Source organism: Lycorma delicatula, chromosome 3 (assembly GCF_047948215.1).
Source record: "Lycorma delicatula isolate Av1 chromosome 3, ASM4794821v1, whole genome shotgun sequence".
Classification (NCBI taxonomy): Eukaryota; Metazoa; Arthropoda; class Insecta; order Hemiptera; family Fulgoridae; genus Lycorma; species Lycorma delicatula.
Window position 1 is genome coordinate 20,929,469 of NC_134457.1, and position 20,656 is coordinate 20,950,124.

Sequence of the window (20,656 nt, forward strand, 5' to 3'; positions counted from 1 at the left end):
TGAACTTATCAGTCTAATAGTAATACTGTAAAGAAATGACAAGGAGGAATAAGTGAGAGAGAGGAAGAAACTGTAATTAAAAATACAATGTTTTTTTTGTATGTAGCAAACAGTCACATGAATTATAGCTGTAATAATTACTATTTGTTCAGTTTGCGTGATTTATATTATAATCAGCACTAGAACATTACATATGACTATGATATAAAATTTTATATTATGATCAATGGAAAAAATTGATTTTTGTTATTAAGTTATGGTTTTAAATAATACGTGCATAATAACTTTGAGAATATTAAGTTATCACAATTTTTTATTTTTGCTTTTTAACTGAAAAGTAGTTCTTTTGAACTTCATTTGTTCATGTTTATGTTTGTGGCATCAGAATTAAAATACATGCATAAAAGAGTGTTACATTTGCTCAGTATAATAGCATTTATTAATTGTAAGAAAATTTGTTATCTAAACTATTTTTCTATTAATACTTATATAATTAACTATTGATGGTTTTCATATTAGTTTTATGTAACTATTATTATTGTAAACTATGAAATATGTAATCAGAAATAAAGTAAATAATAATAATGATATATCATGATGAGCGATGTGCTTTCTAGAAAGCTATTACTCTCTCTCTCTCTCTAATAAGTATTCATTACTAAAAAATGTTATATTTAGAATAATGAGATTTATTTGTGGCTATCTTTATCAAAAATGTTCAGTAATAAGAGGAAATAAAACATAATTAATACTAAAAATAAAAATCAGGAACATAATTGACTCAAATAAACCAACATAATTTTACAGGATAAAACTTTCCATTACGAAAGAGTGTTTGCTAAGAAAGTTGTTAGTAGTAAGAATTTCACTATATCATGGACAAAGGAATACCTTTGAATCTTATCCTTATTGACTACTGTTTCAATAATCTGATTTATGCACTTTCACTTACTTCCCTCCATGAGATTCAGGTTTATTAATAAGATAGAAGTATAGTAAGTGCATTAGTTGCGCTATTTATAAGAAGTATGGTTTCACTATTCTTTAGGTGTGAAAAAGTTATGCAAGTGAATTCAGCACTCAGAGAACAACTGGAGGAAGCCCATCAAACCAATGAAGCACTCACTAATGATCTGCAGAAGCTCACTAATGACTGGGAACAAATGAGAGAGGAAATGCTGTGCAAAGAAGAGGAGTGGAAGGAAGAGGAACAGGTTTGTTAATAAGATTATTATTATTATTGTTTTTGTACTATTATTATTATTTTATTATTGTAGGCTTTTCATACTTATTATGCTAATAATTTTCCATCTCACACTCTCACAAATAAGCTTCAAACTTATATGATGAATAATTAATATTAAAAATAATAATAATAATAAGCTGTGATATATAATGTACACAGTATGGTGAATTTCTTTGTCACATAACTATTATGACTGAAATTAATATAATATTTTGAAATTTTTATGAATAAAATAACTTAATAATCTAATAAAAAGGAAAAAGTAGTAAATGTACAGTAAGTAATCTTTTTATTTTTTGTTCTAGTATTTCAATGAATATTATACAACTGAACATAATCGTCTTTTAAATTTATGGAGAGATGTTGTAGCAGTTAAGCGAATGTTTTGTGAAATGCAGTCAGCAACACAGAGAGACCGTAACAAAATGCAGGGAGAGATATCTGCAGCAGCTCGTGATATGACTAGTGCTTGTTCTGGTATCCAGACTAGAGCTGCAATATCTGCCTACTCTGGGGTAATTTAATATGTTTAAGTAAATTTGCATGTGATTTATATGCGAACAATGATCGGAACATTCTGATATAGATTTTACTTATTGATTACATATACAAAGTTTTAGAAATTGTCACAAAAAATAAAGTAAATTACACAAAATTGTATTGTTTGGTAGGCAGTATGAGAGTTAAACCTCTTTTTGAGATCCCTCCCTTTAACCAACTCTTCCATGTACCTCTGAGAGCTGTTTGTTAGCCCATAATTTATGAGGTAATGTAACGTTTCTTATAAATGATAGAATATGAGTCCCAGTGGTTTTTGTTGTTTTGTTGTGGCAAGTGTATTTTGTTGTTTTTATTGTATATTTATATAATTCAAATGTTTGAATGAGTTTGAACATGGGCCTCTTGTGTGTGTGTGTGTGTGTGTGTGTGTGTGTGTGTGTGTGTGTGTGTGTGTGTGTGTGTGTGTGTGTGTGTGTGTGTGTGTGTGTGTGTGTGTGTGTGTGTGTGTGTGTGTGTGTGTGTGTGTGTGTGTGTGTGTGTGTGTGTGTGCATGTGTGTGTAGGGTTTTTTTTAAATATATTTAATTTCTCTGTAATCTTTCAGGAACCCTCTCCCTTAGTTAAAAAATAATCAATTTTCTATTTGCTTTGAATTGATTTATTATTATTTTTATTCAAGAATAATAATAATAATAAAAGCTATTGTTACAATATTTTTGTTCTACATTACTTCTATTGTTACTTCTTAAAATGGAATAATAAGTATATTGTGATATGATAAGTTTGTTTTTATATGAAACAATAGTTTACATATTTTCAGCAAACGTTTATTACAGTTTAAACTTAAGTTAACTTTGGTGTGTTAAGGTATAAAATAAAGTGGAGTTGTTTTATATTTCAGGAAGCACAACTGCAAAAGTCTCAGACTGTTCAGGAAAATGTAGAATTAAAATCACAGTTGACTAACTTACGTGCAGAACATGACACAGTTGTTGCACAAGTAAGACAGAAAGAAGACAAAATTCAGCAGCTGATGAAGGATCTACATAACCTGGTCTCGTATATTTGTATATTTTTTATTTGTATATTTGTATATTTTTTTAGTTAGTAAAGATTAATCTTTAGAAATGATAAAAATTAATATTATAATAACTTGCAGGATTGATTTATTTCAGTCTGCTGTATAAACATTAGTAGTGCATTTCAGCCATTAATATTTTAATAAGACGCTGAACAAAATATCTGAAATATGTATTGTTTCATAATGTACAATCCAGCAAGAATGAGATTGCCCTTTAGATTTGTAGAACAAATGCAGAAGAAAATTTTTAGAAAGAAATGGATATTTGATTGACTTATTGAAGTATAGGGTATCTCAAACATAACAGAGGATTTAAATTTACAAACTATTTACGCATGAATTGGCAAAGTTTTGACATATTTTGAAAGGGTAAACACTCCCAAGTAAATATGGTAAATAATATCTAGCAAATGTCCTCCACATCTCATATGACACCAATGCAATGTTTAACAGAATTACATTTTCAATCACATTTTCACAGACTTGTGGATCAATTGGTGCGATAACATGTCTGATTTCTTCATTAAGTTCCATAATGCATTTGTTGAAAACCTTGAACTTTACAAATCCCCAGAGGTAAAATTCCGACAATGTAAGATTGCATGACCTTGGTGGCCAATTGTGATCACTGTTGCGTAAAATCAGCCATTCATGAAATTTCTGCTGTAACAACTCAGTGGTTTTGTGTCGCATGACACTTGTCGCCACCCTGCTGAAGACATCTCATCAAAATCCAAGCCAAAGTCCATGTGGCCATAAAAATGCTTCCAGTTGTGATCATTAAAATGCTGCTATCATCTTGTGACAACATACGCTGTTGACAGTTTCAGTACAACACTCTGTATGTGTAATATGTTTTCACAATACTTATGTACTTCTTCATCATGTATTTCACTGTCATGACTAACTCACTACTGATAGAATGTGATTACTACAGCATGTGTTTCAGAAAGCATTGCCAACCCAACAGAAAAAAATCATCCGCACTTTAAATGCTGTGCTAATCTTCAGACTCTTTATATTATCCCACTGCTCTTTAACTAAATTAAAGTAGTATAATTCAAATAGAATTAAACATTTATTGTGTAAATTGAAAGAATATTTTTAGAAATAGATATGAAAATTAAGTAATTAGAAAAAGGTATAATTAATTTGTTGAAATAAAAAATAAAAGATTATTGAATAAATAATAGCTATGAAAAAAGTTTAAAATTCAGAAATAGAAGAATTGTTTGCATAGATTCCCCTACTTTTTATATATTTTGCTTACTCATGAATAAATAAAATTCAATTAAAAATCATTGACAATTAATATTTAGTGAAGTGAAACACTGTAAATGTACTATAGTATCATTACTAATATTTATTACATTAACTACTTAAGACCATCATTCATGTTTCCAAGCAGTGGTTCTCTTCTCTTTTTCATCTCTTGTTACAGAAGGTTTTTTAATTTTTATTCAAGTTGCTGAAGGCTATTTTTTTTGTTTACTGAATTGATGTCTTCAGTTACTGAAGTGCTATTATTTTTAATTGTTTTGTTCAGAATTTTAAATATATAACTTTTTATTTAGGAAGAACGCTGTAACCAAGCAGAATCTGGAGTTTTGCAGATAAATCATCTTCAGGAGGAAGTTGAATTGCTCCAAGGTGCTTTAAGAGATATTGCTCATGCAGTATTACAGGATGCTGAGAATCGTGATACTGATTCTGCTCAACCTTCACCTCATGTTCATCTCAGCCAGACACCAGCTGTACCTCCAAGGTATAAAACATTTGAATACTAGATCGAGGATACAAGTGTTTTTTGTTGGTTGGGTTTCAGTTAACCACACATCTCAGGAATGGTCAACCTGAGACTGTACAAGACTACGCTTCATTTACATTCATACATATCATCCTCATTCATTCTGTGAAGTAATACTTATGGTGATTCTGGAGGCTAAACAGAAAAAGAAAGAAGGTATAAAACAGAATATCTTGACATCATTTTAGGTAATTGTCTTTCTTAGACATCTCATTTGTGATGAGTGAGTAGAAAAAGAAGAATTCTATTTTTCCACTATGGACATGACAGGTCATATGAAGATTATTTAAGTCTGGTTTAAATCAATACAAAATACTTCATAAAATAAATACACTACACTATAATACAATTTAGACAGGACAACAACATATTTCGGGATTATTTAATGTAATTCAAATGCATTTTACATAAAACATTTTACCACAAATTATAATAAAACTTCTTTGATTTTATCTCTTATAGATAATAGAGGAGTGTTTATTTTACTGAAAATCCATAAATATATACATAGATTATATTAATATTATCACAAACTGAAAAGTTGATCTAGAAATAGGATAAGACATGGTTGCTGCTTCTCCCCAAGCTTGTGATTTAAACTTCTGATGCAATGTCATATAACAGATATAATCTATAAGGATGTGGTGCACTATTATTTGGCAGTTGCTGTGAGCACAAATGGATGCATCTGACAATCACATCTTTTGTAGGCGTATCTGCGAAAGGACACATCATCCTGAGGGCAGAGGTGAGTCTCTTGCAGACACAGTATTAGAGGATTTTCTTCCTTTATTAGGATTTCAATATCCTCACAGCAAGAATGGAGACTACTAACATTACATTGAATAATTTTTGTGGCCATAAAAAATACTTCTGTATTCCTTTACAATTAATACAGTTTTCTACTTCAGCGCATGTCCTACCATCATGCCCTATACAGCCATAATGTACCCAGACTTGTTCCTGTGCAACTATGGTTGTTGTGACCAAAACCCTGACACTGAAAGCAGCATTTTGAGTTTGGTATATACGATCGCACATGGACAGATAGGTAGCCAATTCTTATTTGCTCAGGCGGAGTCGAGAAGGTTAAGATAAGTGAAAATGATAGCACATCAACACCATTTGCCTTTCTCATGATCCTCAGCATAGATGAAACAGACTGCAGTGATAGCTCTTCAGATATTTCTAATAAATCACCCAAGTCACAGCAGAAGATCACTGCCTTGCTGGAATTCAGTGAATTATGGGGCTCCATTAACATTTCATCCTTTCCTATATTTCCGAAGAGTTAGGAGCTTCTAACTCTGCTCTTTATTTACTTCAATTAGAAGGGCACCACTCCTAACATTTTTGATGGATTTTGGTGAGCCACTATGCACTTATTTATTATAAATGGGGAAACTTTAGCAAACCTTCCTCTTTATTTCTTTTTCTGCTTAGCCTTCAGAACCACTGTAAGGTATTACTTCAAAGGATGAATGAGGATATGTATGAATGTAAATGAAGTGTAGTCTTGTACATTCTCAGGAAGATTGTTCCTGAGAATGTTCCTCTTTATATCTAACTACATGAAAACACACATTAGATATTTTACCTTTCTCTATTATATTTCTACCTTCATCGTCATTCGTCATATCTTTGGCTGACAAGGTTGGTTGAAGCCTTTTTAAACTCCCGAAGTTGTTGGTTTTTCAACTGGACCAAATGGTATTTTCATTTAAGTAACTATTGTAATTCCTTTACTTCTTAAAAATGCTAAGCACACCTCATTTTAATGGAGCAAAAACTGTCTGTTAAAGATACCTTCTGTTAAATAAACTAGTAGAACTAAATCTGAGAGTTACATGCAGTAATGGCTAATTGCCACCTGGAATTTGTTTATTATTTTTTCCTTTCTCTTTTGTGATACAGCCATTTCAAAAAACTTTATAAAGATAGTAACTAAAATCCAATTGGCAAAAAAATTGTCAGTTTGTAAATCCAATCAAACACAGATATTTCACTCAAAATTAATATTTCATCAAAGCAATAATAAGTAGATAGTCAAATCCTGAATCCACGAAAAATATTAAGTTTCACTTTACAAATAAATAATGTGTTCTCTCAACACAATCATGAGAATTAATGCTATAATATATACAATTTAGCAAGGAAAAAAGCTTTTCCCATTCAGCCAGTATGTAACATTTGTTAATTGCTTTTGTTTTTAACAACAGAATGCTCTTACACCTTTTACTACTCTTCAAATATCTTACTGCTCTTTTCTCATTTTAACGCAATGAATACCTAAAAGCAAAATAGCTCAATAATTTAATTATTGCCGTTCTTATGTGATTATTTTTCCATTATTTTATATTAAAACCTTTGAGTACCTCTTTATAATCCCTAAAATTTGGTTTTTGTTGTGTTTAGTTAATGATTTAAATCATATGATATCACTGTTTTGAAAATAATATCTACAAGGTGTCAAGAAAAGCATCACAAAATTTTAAAAATTCAAAAAGAAAATCCTGTGGTGAATATTATTTTCAACAGCACTGCTTGAAAGAATAAATAAAAGTAGATACATGCATTTCTGTCTTTTTAAACAGTGAGAAATCAATGAAAATTTTAAGCAATAAAAATTATAAAATCTATGCAATTAATATATAATATACACTTACTTTTTCTTTTTCAATTTCAAGAAATTTGCATTTTTCATGGAGAGACATCTTTTCAGAATCAAGATCAAGTCTCATCTGTTCAACTTGAAGCAATTCCTTTCGTAAAGAGCTGAGGTCATTTGCTTGATCAGACACTTGACTTTGCAGACCTGACTTCTCCTCCTCCAACTGTAAAAATTATAAAAGTTATATGTTTGAACAATATATAATTATTATTTTTTAGTGGTTATGGCCAGTATCTGTATCCATGTCTGACTTCTGTTACATTTTACATTTCTAGCCAGAGATTTAAAATGGATTTTACAATCCATTTTCTGGCAAATAATTAGGTAATCCATCTAACACCACTTTTTATTTTTTCACTTCATTCACATGTTATCTTCTTATAATTTTAAAGGCATTTTTGGTGCTATTCATATTATATACAGAGATCTGAAGGCCTACAACCTCTTTAGCATTTGAGTCCCAGTTATTCCCAGCCATTATTAAATATTCTCCACTTTTATATATTTGATTAGATTGTTTGTTTATCTTCTCAAATGTATTTTCTGTTTCATAATTTTCTTTTAAATAAGTAGGCATATAAACCTGTAGTATTTTGGTTAACTAGGATTTTGAATTAATCCTGAATTAAATATTTCTGTGTTGTTTATAACATTCCCCGCTGGTCTACCTTGTTATTCCTCTGACTACATTATCTGATTTCATGTCAATAAACCTCACATTATCTGATCAAAATTTCAGGAAATGAGGAAACCATTAATTACCATGAGTCTGAAGAGTCTATCAGAACAAACCTGAATAAAGCCAGCTTAACTAAGCTAAATTAATAAAGCGTAAACAATGTTCTGATGATAAGTTAAAAAGGAAAAAATTATCAAAAAAGATCTGTGACAATACAAATGACTCAGTGCAATGAAAAAACAAGAAAATGAGTTATATTAATTAATAAATACATTAAATTAATAAATGAAGCACACTGTCTTAATGAGATACATTAAAACTTTTTGAAAAACAAATTTTAAGTTTGCTTTTTAAATATATGGAAAATACAAATATACAGTATATAAGTTCTACTCTGTATATAGTAGAATCTTTAACTGCCATAAATTCTTTAGAAAAAACAGCCTTCCTTGTTTAAAGTTTCTTCTTTGCATCCATTATATAAAACAATGGCAACAATAATACGTTTGTATGGTAATGACACTCGGATATTAAGAGAGATAAATGTAAAGTACTAGTTCATGAAATAAAGTTTTTTCATTTGACAAAAGAGAGGGTCAACTCAACTACAGCAATATATAATGAAAATATTAAGAATTTAGAATTAAAGAATATTACAACTCAGATAACCAGACAGATATCTTAATCATAAAAGGAAGAAAATAAGAGACAAATACAAATGTGTGCTCTTCAAGAAAGTGGGTTAGGCAATTAAAATATTTTTCCAAAAATATTTAAAAAATTAAATATTAATTAAAATATTTTCCATAAATCATAAAATAGAATTAAAAGACACCATTTATGTTATAGGTTATTGATTAAATTTCACACAGATTCTATAATTGTACAGGAATTCATGAAAGTTCCAAAATGAGAGAATCAGAATATTAGTTTGAACATAAACTCTTCATATACAAATTAAGAAAGTTAACAAATATCAAGAGTGTTGATAGCAAATATAAATAATGTAAGTAATTTTTAAAAGCTAATGTCAGTAATTTAACATTATTACTCATAATAGATAGTCCACAAATGATTTATCATTAAAGAATAACCAGGATTCAGAATTCTACTTAGTGCAATTTCCATGATTTTTTTCTGTCAGCTACTCAGTATCTTACAACATGGATTCATGAAATTATATAATTTGAGCATTTTTGGAAAAATATTTTAATTACCTAAATCATTTTCTTGAGGAGCATAAATAATTTTGTATTTATCTTTAAATTTCTTTCTTTTAAGAGTTAGATGTCTGTCTGGTTATCTGCACTGTATATCTGCTATCTGTATTGTAATGCATGTAGTGGAAGGTAATACTATTTAACATATATGAAAAGAGATGACTCAAGATACACTGAAGTTTTATATCATTCTATAAAATATTTTGTTAATGAAAAATGGTTATGAATATGGTCCTGGGAATAGTGTGAACTGTACCCTTTCATGATATTGCCTAACTCCTGGAATCTCACAGGAAGTTGTACCTTAAAAATTAAAGTATGTAAGTGGTCAAAGCCATGATTAAAATATTCATTACCACAGTTAAATAATACTGAATGCAGTTTCTGCAGATGTGCAGGTTAGCAATTACATTACTGCAGTAAGCATATTTTGCTATTGATCTTAGTATTCTATGTCCAAAAATAAATCAAGTTAACAAAAAAAAAACAGTAATAAATAAAATGACTTTGTTACAAGAATTACCTTTTTTATCTAATCATATAACTTTCGTTTTTCATTTTCAAGACTTGGAGATTCAGATTCAGCCTTTTTGATTCAGATTCAGAAGTTGCAGATTCAGCCTTTGCTAGAGTTTCTCATGTACGTCAAATCTCTCCAGCAGCACTCGTATCAATTCAAGCTCTAATTCTCCTTTATAATAAAGAGAGAATGAAACATATTTTGTTAATAAAATATATAATACACATTAAAATATATCGATAATGAACATCGACACTGGGCACCAAGTGGCAGATGCACTACTTTTTTAAACTTGGTGTTCAAGTTGATTTCAAATGTGCTTTCAACTCTGACTAAATTTACATACTGAACTGTACTATAATCTGACTAACAAAGTAAAATGCTTGAGTTTAGGCTACTTTAATTTTACAATCAACAGTAACAAATCACATGTTTTACATCAAATTAAAGCTCCTTCTGTTTTTTATAATAATTGCCATGAATTTATTAAACAGCAAGAAATATATCATTTACACTTAAAAGATAATTTTAATACATATATTATACATTTAAAAATGTATACATGCAAAAAAAAATATATAAATAAATGTAATGAAAAATAAATAGAAACATTACAAAGAAATTAAAAATGCTTTATGGAGAAACTGTTGGTTATAAAATGTTGGATATCATAATACCTTTATCAATGGAAAATGATTGTCCTTTTTTCATGAATAGGCTGCTCTGTCTCATGTACTGAGCAACTGATTCAATTTTTTTTTGAACTTGATTGAACTACTACTTTCATTTTTATTTCAGCCACCTGTTCAAGTCTATAAAGATTGCTCCATAAATTTGTTTAAAAACTGTTTATTATACTTAAATACTATTTTGATATGATTATTGGAGATGAAAATATCACGTTTTTAAATCTCTTATCACAGATCTAGATACTGAAAAACCCTGAAATGTGGTAAATGTAAAGGTAAAAATTCCTACTTTAATAAAAATTAACTATACATTTTATAGAATTTCGTAAAGTTTTACAGCTTAGAAGCCATGCACAAAAATGACATAAAAATGTGCTTTTTCTGTGTTTTTCTTTAAGTATTAACTCATACATTTATTGCTTTTTAAATAACCTTTTAATAAAATAAGTTTCAATCTTCTACACAGCACTAAAACATACACAAACAAAACATAGATATCCATCATGATTAATTATATTTTTGAACTATTTATTAGCTTTTTTCAATATTTAAAAAATTGTAATTGATAACTACTAGTTACAACATAATAGCTCCAAATCAGTTACTTTTTTCATTAGCCATATTACACTAAGCCTTAAAGTACAAATTTTATTTCAAAAAAGAAGTGCATGAATGCTGCATGAAAATATTTAAATATAAATTTATAAAAATATTCAACTTTACTTTCCATGTTAAAAAAAAATAAATAAATAACATAAACCTGAATTGCCTGCTTAAATTGATTTTATGTAGGGACTAGGAAAAGATTTTTAAACAATTAAGGAGGAGTTTATGAGAAGTAGCTAAACATGTACTTGAAGAGCTGGTGAGACCTAATTTCACCATTCATATTTCAAAGTAGATTTAAATTTGGAGAATATGTAATACACAAAGTATAGTAACAAAGAAGTTCAGTATACTATAAAATATAATTAATATAATTCAGTGTAACCAGATAATGGAATGTGCCTTGCATAAGGGTAGAGAGAAAGAAAAATCTCATGTTTGGAAAAGGATCGCAAAAAAACCAACTAACTGGCTTGCTATGACTTAATAAGGGATTTTTTATGGTGTAAAAAAATTATAATTTAACTAATTGGAATGAGAAGAGTTTATTAATTCGAGAAGTAGAGTCTCATATTGCCAAGATTTGAAACATGAATTTATTTTTTTAAAAACTCATAGCTAGGATTATTGTTGTTAAGAAGATGCTATTATCATTTTTATATAATCTGCGCATATTTTTAAATATCAGTATATGTGAATTTGCCAGATAACTAGATTTCTTGCAAGTAAGAAAATGTATAGCCATACCTACATGTGGAAGATACTTTAGAATTTTGCACTTATGTTTAATATAAGTACTTTTTTTCTTTTTTTTCCACTTTTTAGCTTCTGAGAATCACCGTCAGGTATTACTTCAGAGGATGATATGTATGAGTGTAAGTGAAGTGTAGTCTTGTACAGTCTCAGTTTGACAATTTCTGAGATATGTGGTTAACTGAAACCCAACCACCAAAGAACACCGGTATCCACGATCTAGTATTCAAATCCATATAAAAGTAACTATTTTAGCCTAGCCTTTACTAGGATTTGAACGTTGGAACTCTCGATTAATATAAGTTCTTACATGTACATAACTACACTTTTCTGCCAATTTAGTTTTAAAGCTACTTGTAAATTAGTTAGAAAAATTGTTAAACAACTGATAAAAAAAAATACCCACTTACAAGTCGACAAAGCAAAGCTCATATTCATTACTAGTACCACTGGAACGTAACTGTACAAAGCAGTAGTTCATAAACTCAAGAGTTCCAACGTTCAAATCCTAGTAAAGGCTAGGCTAAAATAGTTACTTTTATATGGATTTGAATACTAGATCGTGGATACCGGTGTTCTTTGGTGGTTGGGTTTCAGTTAACCACATATCTCAGAAATTGTCAAACTGAGACTGTACAAGACTACACTTCACTTACACTCATACATATCATCCTCTGAAGTAATACCTGACGGTGATTCTCAGAAGCTAAAAAGTGGAAAAAAAAGAAAAAAGTACTTATATTAAACATAAGTGCAAAATTCTAAAGTATCTTCCACATGTAGGTATGGCTATACATTTTCTTACTTGCAAGAAATCTAGTTATCTGGCAAATTCACATATACTGATATTTAAAAATATGCGCAGATTATATAAAAATGATAATAGCATCTTCTTAACAACAATAATCCTAGCTATGAGTTTTTAAAAAAATAAATTCATGTTTCAAATCTTGGCAATATGAGACTCTACTTCTCGAATTAATAAACTCTTCTCATTCCAATTAGTTAAATTATAATTTTTTTACACCATAAAAAATCCCTTATTAAGTCATAGCAAGCCAGTTAGTTGGTTTTTTTGCGATCCTTTTCCAAACATGAGATTTTTCTTTCTCTCTACCCTTATGCAAGGCACATTCCATTATCTGGTTACACTGAATTATATTAATTATATTTTATAGTATACTGAACTTCTTTGTTACTATACTTTGTGTATTACATATTCTCCAAATTTAAATCTACTTTGAAATATGAATGGTGAAATTAGGTCTCACCAGCTCTTCAAGTACATGTTTAGCTACTTCTCATAAACTCCTCCTTAATTGTTTAAAAATCTTTTCCTAGTCCCTACATAAAATCAATTTAAGCAGGCAATTCAGGTTTATGTTATTTATTTATTTTTTTTTAACATGGAAAGTAAAGTTGAATATTTTTATAAATTTATATTTAAATATTTTCATGCAGCATTCATGCACTTCTTTTTTGAAATAAAATTTGTACTTTAAGGCTTAGTGTAATATGGCTAATGAAAAAAGTAACTGATTTGGAGCTATTATGTTGTAACTAGTAGTTATCAATTACAATTTTTTAAATATTGAAAAAAGCTAATAAATAGTTCAAAAATATAATTAATCATGATGGATATCTATGTTTTGTTTGTGTATGTTTTAGTGCTGTGTAGAAGATTGAAACTTATTTTATTAAAAGGTTATTTAAAAAGCAATAAATGTATGAGTTAATACTTAAAGAAAAACACAGAAAAAGCACATTTTTATGTCATTTTTGTGCATGGCTTCTAAGCTGTAAAACTTTACGAAATTCTATAAAATGTATAGTTAATTTTTATTAAAGTAGGAATTTTTACCTTTACATTTACCACATTTCAGGGTTTTTCAGTATCTAGATCTGTGATAAGAGATTTAAAAACGTGATATTTTCATCTCCAATAATCATATCAAAATAGTATTTAAGTATAATAAACAGTTTTTAAACAAATTTATGGAGCAATCTTTATAGACTTGAACAGGTGGCTGAAATAAAAATGAAAGTAGTAGTTCAATCAAGTTCAAAAAAAAATTGAATCAGTTGCTCAGTACATGAGACAGAGCAGCCTATTCATGAAAAAAGGACAATCATTTTCCATTGATAAAGGTATTATGATATCCAACATTTTATAACCAACAGTTTCTCCATAAAGCATTTTTAATTTCTTTGTAATGTTTCTATTTATTTTTCATTACATTTATTTATATATTTTTTTTTGCATGTATACATTTTTAAATGTATAATATATGTATTAAAATTATCTTTTAAGTGTAAATGATATATTTCTTGCTGTTTAATAAATTCATGGCAATTATTATAAAAAACAGAAGGAGCTTTAATTTGATGTAAAACATGTGATTTGTTACTGTTGATTGTAAAATTAAAGTAGCCTAAACTCAAGCATTTTACTTTGTTAGTCAGATTATAGTACAGTTCAGTATGTAAATTTAGTCAGAGTTGAAAGCACATTTGAAATCAACTTGAACACCAAGTTTAAAAAAGTAGTGCATCTGCCATTTGGTGCCCAGTGTCGATGTTCATTATCGATATATTTTAATGTGTATTATATATTTTATTAACAAAATATGTTTCATTCTCTCTTTATTATAAAGGAGAATTAGAGCTTGAATTGATACGAGTGCTGCTGGAGAGATTTGACGTACATGAGAAACTCTAGCAAAGGCTGAATCTGCAACTTCTGAATCTGAATCAAAAAGGCTGAATCTGAATCTCCAAGTCTTGAAAATGAAAAACGAAAGTTATATGATTAGATAAAAAAGGTAATTCTTGTAACAAAGTCATTTTATTTATTACTGTTTTTTTTTTGTTAACTTGATTTATTTTTGGACATAGAATACTAAGATCAATAGCAAAATATGCTTACTGCAGTAATGTAATTGCTAACCTGCACATCTGCAGAAACTGCATTCAGTATTATTTAACTGTGGTAATGAATATTTTAATCATGGCTTTGACCACTTACATACTTTAATTTTTAAGGTACAACTTCCTGTGAGATTCCAGGAGTTAGGCAATATCATGAAAGGGTACAGTTCACACTATTCCCAGGACCATATTCATAACCATTTTTCATTAACAAAATATTTTATAGAATGATATAAAACTTCAGTGTATCTTGAGTCATCTCTTTTCATATATGTTAAATAGTATTACCTTCCACTACATGCATTACAATACAGATAGCAGATATACAGTGCAGATAACCAGACAGACATCTAACTCTTAAAAGAAAGAAATTTAAAGATAAATACAAAATTATTTATGCTCCTCAAGAAAATGATTTAGGTAATTAAAATATTTTTCCAAAAATGCTCAAATTATATAATTTCATGAATCCATGTTGTAAGATACTGAGTAGCTGACAGAAAAAAATCATGGAAATTGCACTAAGTAGAATTCTGAATCCTGGTTATTCTTTAATGATAAATCATTTGTGGACTATCTATTATGAGTAATAATGTTAAATTACTGACATTAGCTTTTTAAAATTACTTACATTATTTATATTTGCTATCAACACTCTTGATATTTGTTAACTTTCTTAATTTGTATATGAAGAGTTTATGTTCAAACTAATATTCTGATTCTCTCATTTTGGAACTTTCATGAATTCCTGTACAATTATAGAATCTGTGTGAAATTTAATCAATAACCTATAACATAAATGGTGTCTTTTAATTCTATTTTATGATTTATGGAAAATATTTTAATTAATATTTAATTTTTTAAATATTTTTGGAAAAATATTTTAATTGCCTAACCCACTTTCTTGAAGAGCACACATTTGTATTTGTCTCTTATTTTCTTCCTTTTATGATTAAGATATCTGTCTGGTTATCTGAGTTGTAATATTCTTTAATTCTAAATTCTTAATATTTTCATTATATATTGCTGTAGTTGAGTTGACCCTCTCTTTTGTCAAATGAAAAAACTTTATTTCATGAACTAGTACTTTACATTTATCTCTCTTAATATCCGAGTGTCATTACCATACAAACGTATTATTGTTGCCATTGTTTTATATAATGGATGCAAAGAAGAAACTTTAAACAAGGAAGGCTGTTTTTTCTAAAGAATTTATGGCAGTTAAAGATTCTACTATATACAGAGTAGAACTTATATACTGTATATTTGTATTTTCCATATATTTAAATATAGGGAATCTTAGGTATAGGGAATTAGGATAGGGAATCTTGGAGAGCTGCATCAAACCAGTCAAATGACTGAAGACAAAAAAAAAAAAAAAAAAAAAAAAAAAATATATTTAAAAAGCAAACTTAAAATTTGTTTTTCAAAAAGTTTTAATGTATCTCATTAAGACAGTGTGCTTCATTTATTAATTTAATGTATTTATTAATTAATATAACTCATTTTCTTGTTTTTTCATTGCACTGAGTCATTTGTATTGTCACAGATCTTTTTTGATAATTTTTTCCTTTTTAACTTATCATCAGAACATTGTTTACGCTTTATTAATTTAGCTTAGTTAAGCTGGCTTTATTCAGGTTTGTTCTGATAGACTCTTCAGACTCATGGTAATTAATGGTTTCCTCATTTCCTGAAATTTTGATCAGATAATGTGAGGTTTATTGACATGAAATCAGATAATGTAGTCAGAGGAATAACAAGGTAGACCAGCGGGGAATGTTATAAACAACACAGAAATATTTAATTCAGGATTAATTCAAAATCCTAGTTAACCAAAATACTACAGGTTTATATGCCTACTTATTTAAAAGAAAATTATGAAACAGAAAATACATTTGAGAAGATAAACAAACAATCTAATCAAATATATAAAAGTGGAGAATATTTAATAATGGCTGGGAATAACTGGGACTCAAATGCTAAAGAGGTTGTAGGCCTTCAGATCTCTGTATATAATATGAATAGCACCAAAAATGCCTTTAAAATTATAAGAAGATAACATGTGAATGAAGTGAAAAAATAAAAAGTGGTGTTAGATGGATTACCTAATTATTTGCCAGAAAATGGATTGTAAAATCCATTTTAAATCTCTGGCTAGAAATGTAAAATGTAACAGAAGTCAGACATGGATACAGATACTGGCCATAACCACTAAAAAATAATAATTATATATTGTTCAAACATATAACTTTTATAATTTTTACAGTTGGAGGAGGAGAAGTCAGGTCTGCAAAGTCAAGTGTCTGATCAAGCAAATGACCTCAGCTCTTTACGAAAGGAATTGCTTCAAGTTGAACAGATGAGACTTGATCTTGATTCTGAAAAGATGTCTCTCCATGAAAAATGCAAATTTCTTGAAATTGAAAAAGAAAAAGTAAGTGTATATTATATATTAATTGCATAGATTTTATAATTTTTATTGCTTAAAATTTTCATTGATTTCTCACTGTTTAAAAAGACAGAAATGCATGTATCTACTTTTATTTATTCTTTCAAGCAGTGCTGTTGAAAATAATATTCACCACAGGATTTTCTTTTTGAATTTTTAAAATTTTGTGATGCTTTTCTTGACACCTTGTAGATATTATTTTCAAAACAGTGATATCATATGATTTAAATCATTAACTAAACACAACAAAAACCAAATTTTAGGGATTATAAAGAGGTACTCAAAGGTTTTAATATAAAATAATGGAAAAATAATCACATAAGAACGGCAATAATTAAATTATTGAGCTATTTTGCTTTTAGGTATTCATTGCGTTAAAATGAGAAAAGAGCAGTAAGATATTTGAAGAGTAGTAAAAGGTGTAAGAGCATTCTGTTGTTAAAAACAAAAGCAATTAACAAATGTTACATACTGGCTGAATGGGAAAAGCTTTTTTCCTTGCTAAATTGTATATATTATAGCATTAATTCTCATGATTGTGTTGAGAGAACACATTATTTATTTGTAAAGTGAAACTTAATATTTTTCGTGGATTCAGGATTTGACTATCTACTTATTATTGCTTTGATGAAATATTAATTTTGAGTGAAATATCTGTGTTTGATTGGATTTACAAACTGACAATTTTTTTGCCAATTGGATTTTAGTTACTATCTTTATAAAGTTTTTTGAAATGGCTGTATCACAAAAGAGAAAGGAAAAAATAATAAACAAATTCCAGGTGGCAATTAGCCATTACTGCATGTAACTCTCAGATTTAGTTCTACTAGTTTATTTAACAGAAGGTATCTTTAACAGACAGTTTTTGCTCCATTAAAATGAGGTGTGCTTAGCATTTTTAAGAAGTAAAGGAATTACAATAGTTACTTAAATGAAAATACCATTTTATTTTACTAATATTTATTCTTAAAAATAATAATAATTATTATTTTTTTTAATAATTTTATTCCGTCATAATAAATTTTTATGCCAGCCTCCATGGCATGAGTGGTAGCTATCTCTGTCTTAAACCTTGAGATCCTGGGTTTGAATCCCAGTCAAGCATGTCATTTTTCATATTCTACAAATTTCCATTTGAGCTAAATGATCATAGCAGTCGATGCCTGCACATCTCATTAAATTAAAATTATAAACTACATCAGTTTGAAATTGATTTAAATTAAAACAATATTTCTAATAAAAATATAAAGCAATCCTATCTTTGTAATCTTTCTAATTGAAATAACAAACTGAACCAACATTTTTTTAAAAACATTTCTATTAACTTCTTCAAAACATTCTTAATCACAGCTTTCCAACTGTCTTCACTGACTCAAAATAATTGAAAATGTTTTAATCTAAATTATGTTTTATTATAAAATCTGGTTTGTTTCAAAAGTTTATAGTTTTCTTCACTAACTGTCAAAAATAAAAATGCACAAATTTCTTACTTTATTTTTCCAGAGAAAAGCTTCTTAAAACTGTGATGGCTGTTAGTCTGTTCTCTTGCAGGCATATCAGACAACCAAAAGGTCTTATTCTGGAACAAATCACATAGAAGATCAGTAATGGGCCTTGAGAAAAACTATCATCCATCAATTCTATGCTCTCCTTCCTCAGAGAATCTCCCTGTACCTTGTTAGTTGCAATCACAAAACATTCCTTAACTAGGAGCTGAGATACCCTAAGGAAATGAGGTTATTTAGAGGAATGCTTGGAAGGTTGAGCATGAAGAGAATCTCTTCAAGATAGTGTACTGTATCCTCAACCTCTAGCAGCAGCATGTCCTCCATTCGTATATCAGCAAATTAGTAAAAATGTACTTATCTGCCTTCTCTAGTGAAGTTGTCTCTTTCTATGGTCACTTTTAGTTTTTAGAATGTTCTCAGATTCCCAAGGTTTGGATAAACTATAAATCAACCTCTAATTACTTCACCATCTCATACAAATTTTTTAGACTAGTGATTGCTACCTAATTCTTCAAGTGCCCATCCTATTTTTAAAAGCAGTTTGGAGACTTTTTTTCCCGGTCATTCTTTAGAAATGGTTACATGATAATTCTTGTAGTATCTTAATTTTTGGAGATAACTTATGCCATCCACCATGCTAGGTTTTGCCCACCTGAAGAATCAATCAGTAAAATATCACACCTCCATATGTGTCTTGCTGTTCATTGTCATTGAATCTGAATGGTAATGTGCTACTATGCTGCACTTAGTTGATTTGTTAATGGTTTCTTAGAATCTATGGTTCTGTCTATAAAGTTGAATTATAAATTGTGTAACATTTTTACATTAATCCAATTTAAAAAATTAAATTTCAATTTTTCAGTCCAGATATTTAGGAAATACTGAAAAGTATATGTGAAAAGCCAGTGAATTGGTGACATTTTGTGATTTTATATAATTATCTATTTATTAGTTTGAATATAGTATCCACTACTTTTAGTGAATTGTTAGTATCACTGTATTTTATCAGTATCACAAATAATGAATAAAAAGTACAAAAATCATTTATCCAAATAGGTTTTGTGACTTTGATTTGCCTTTAATCATTGTTCAGATGCTTTGATTGAGGGAATTTTTAGATACATCAAACAGCCATTTTAAAAGTTGTGATTTCAGAGGTAGTCTCATTTTGGGTAATTTACAAAAATAAAAAGATTCTTTGTAAGTAATCAGTCAGCAATTGTTTTTAACATCAATAATATTATTATTTTTCATCTAATTTGATTTATATGATGTTTCTTTATCAATTTTTAAAATTGGTTAACTCTTTATTTGGATAGGTTAATTGAAAAATTTGCAGTGTCTTTAGATTTTTTGTTTTTTATACATCTTCTAAGATTTTTTAATGTTTTGTAATACGTACCGGTATTCACAGTAATTATAAGATCATTACATTCGATAAAGAAGACTTTTTTTCATAAGCTTCTTTACCGAATGTCCTTGTTTCAGCTTCTTCAGTGTAGGAAACGATGAATGCAGCCATCATATTGACTGCTCCTTTGTCTTGTTATTCAAATAAGAAAGATAGGTTTCATTTTTGGTAACAAGGTGAACCAACAATTCATCATCTTCATTTTCATAATACCACAAAAATTCATGTGCTGCAGCAAGATGTTTTTCTTGTATATATCAGTTAACTTCTTTGGCACCCACCTGGCACACAATTTTTTTATCCCAAAACTTCATAGATCAAAGATTGCAAAACATCGAAGACAGCTGTGACAACAGTAAAGCGTCGGATCAAATTTTTTCTTCAACTTTTTCAATCGAATCATCCATTATCACCATTAGCTGGCCACTATGTTCTTCATCATGAACATTAATTTGCTCTTCTCGAATTGAACAGCACCACTGTCTTACCTTAATAAGATAGTCAAGTCATAATATTTTGACTGTAAACATCACAAATTTGTCTGTGAATTTCAGTCTCAGCTTGTTTTCCAGCAAAATTCAGATT

At 28.7% G+C, this 20,656-nt stretch overlaps 1 protein-coding gene across 5 annotated transcripts in view; it reads left to right on the forward strand.

The window, feature by feature from the left end:
• Positions 1–231: 231 nt before the first annotated feature.
• Positions 232–20,656, forward strand: part of LOC142321433 (rootletin-like) — a 29,551-nt gene continuing 9,126 nt past the window's right edge. For 2 of the 5 annotated variants that reach the window (XR_012755630.1, XR_012755631.1), the window contains exons 1-6: positions 233–445; positions 1,049–1,214; positions 1,552–1,761; positions 2,648–2,800; positions 4,402–4,592; positions 16,970–17,137. Coding sequence is in view for 3 of the 5 variants with exons in the window: in XM_075359503.1 (XP_075215618.1) it covers positions 1,062–1,214; positions 1,552–1,761; positions 2,648–2,800; positions 4,402–4,592 (707 nt within the window). In the remaining 2 variants the exon portion in view is untranslated. Of the gene's footprint in view, positions 446–1,048; positions 1,215–1,551; positions 1,762–2,647; positions 2,801–4,401; positions 4,593–16,969; positions 17,138–20,656 lie in introns of all 5 variants that reach the window. The other 3 variants (XM_075359503.1, XM_075359505.1, XM_075359504.1) reach the window with 3 other exon arrangements.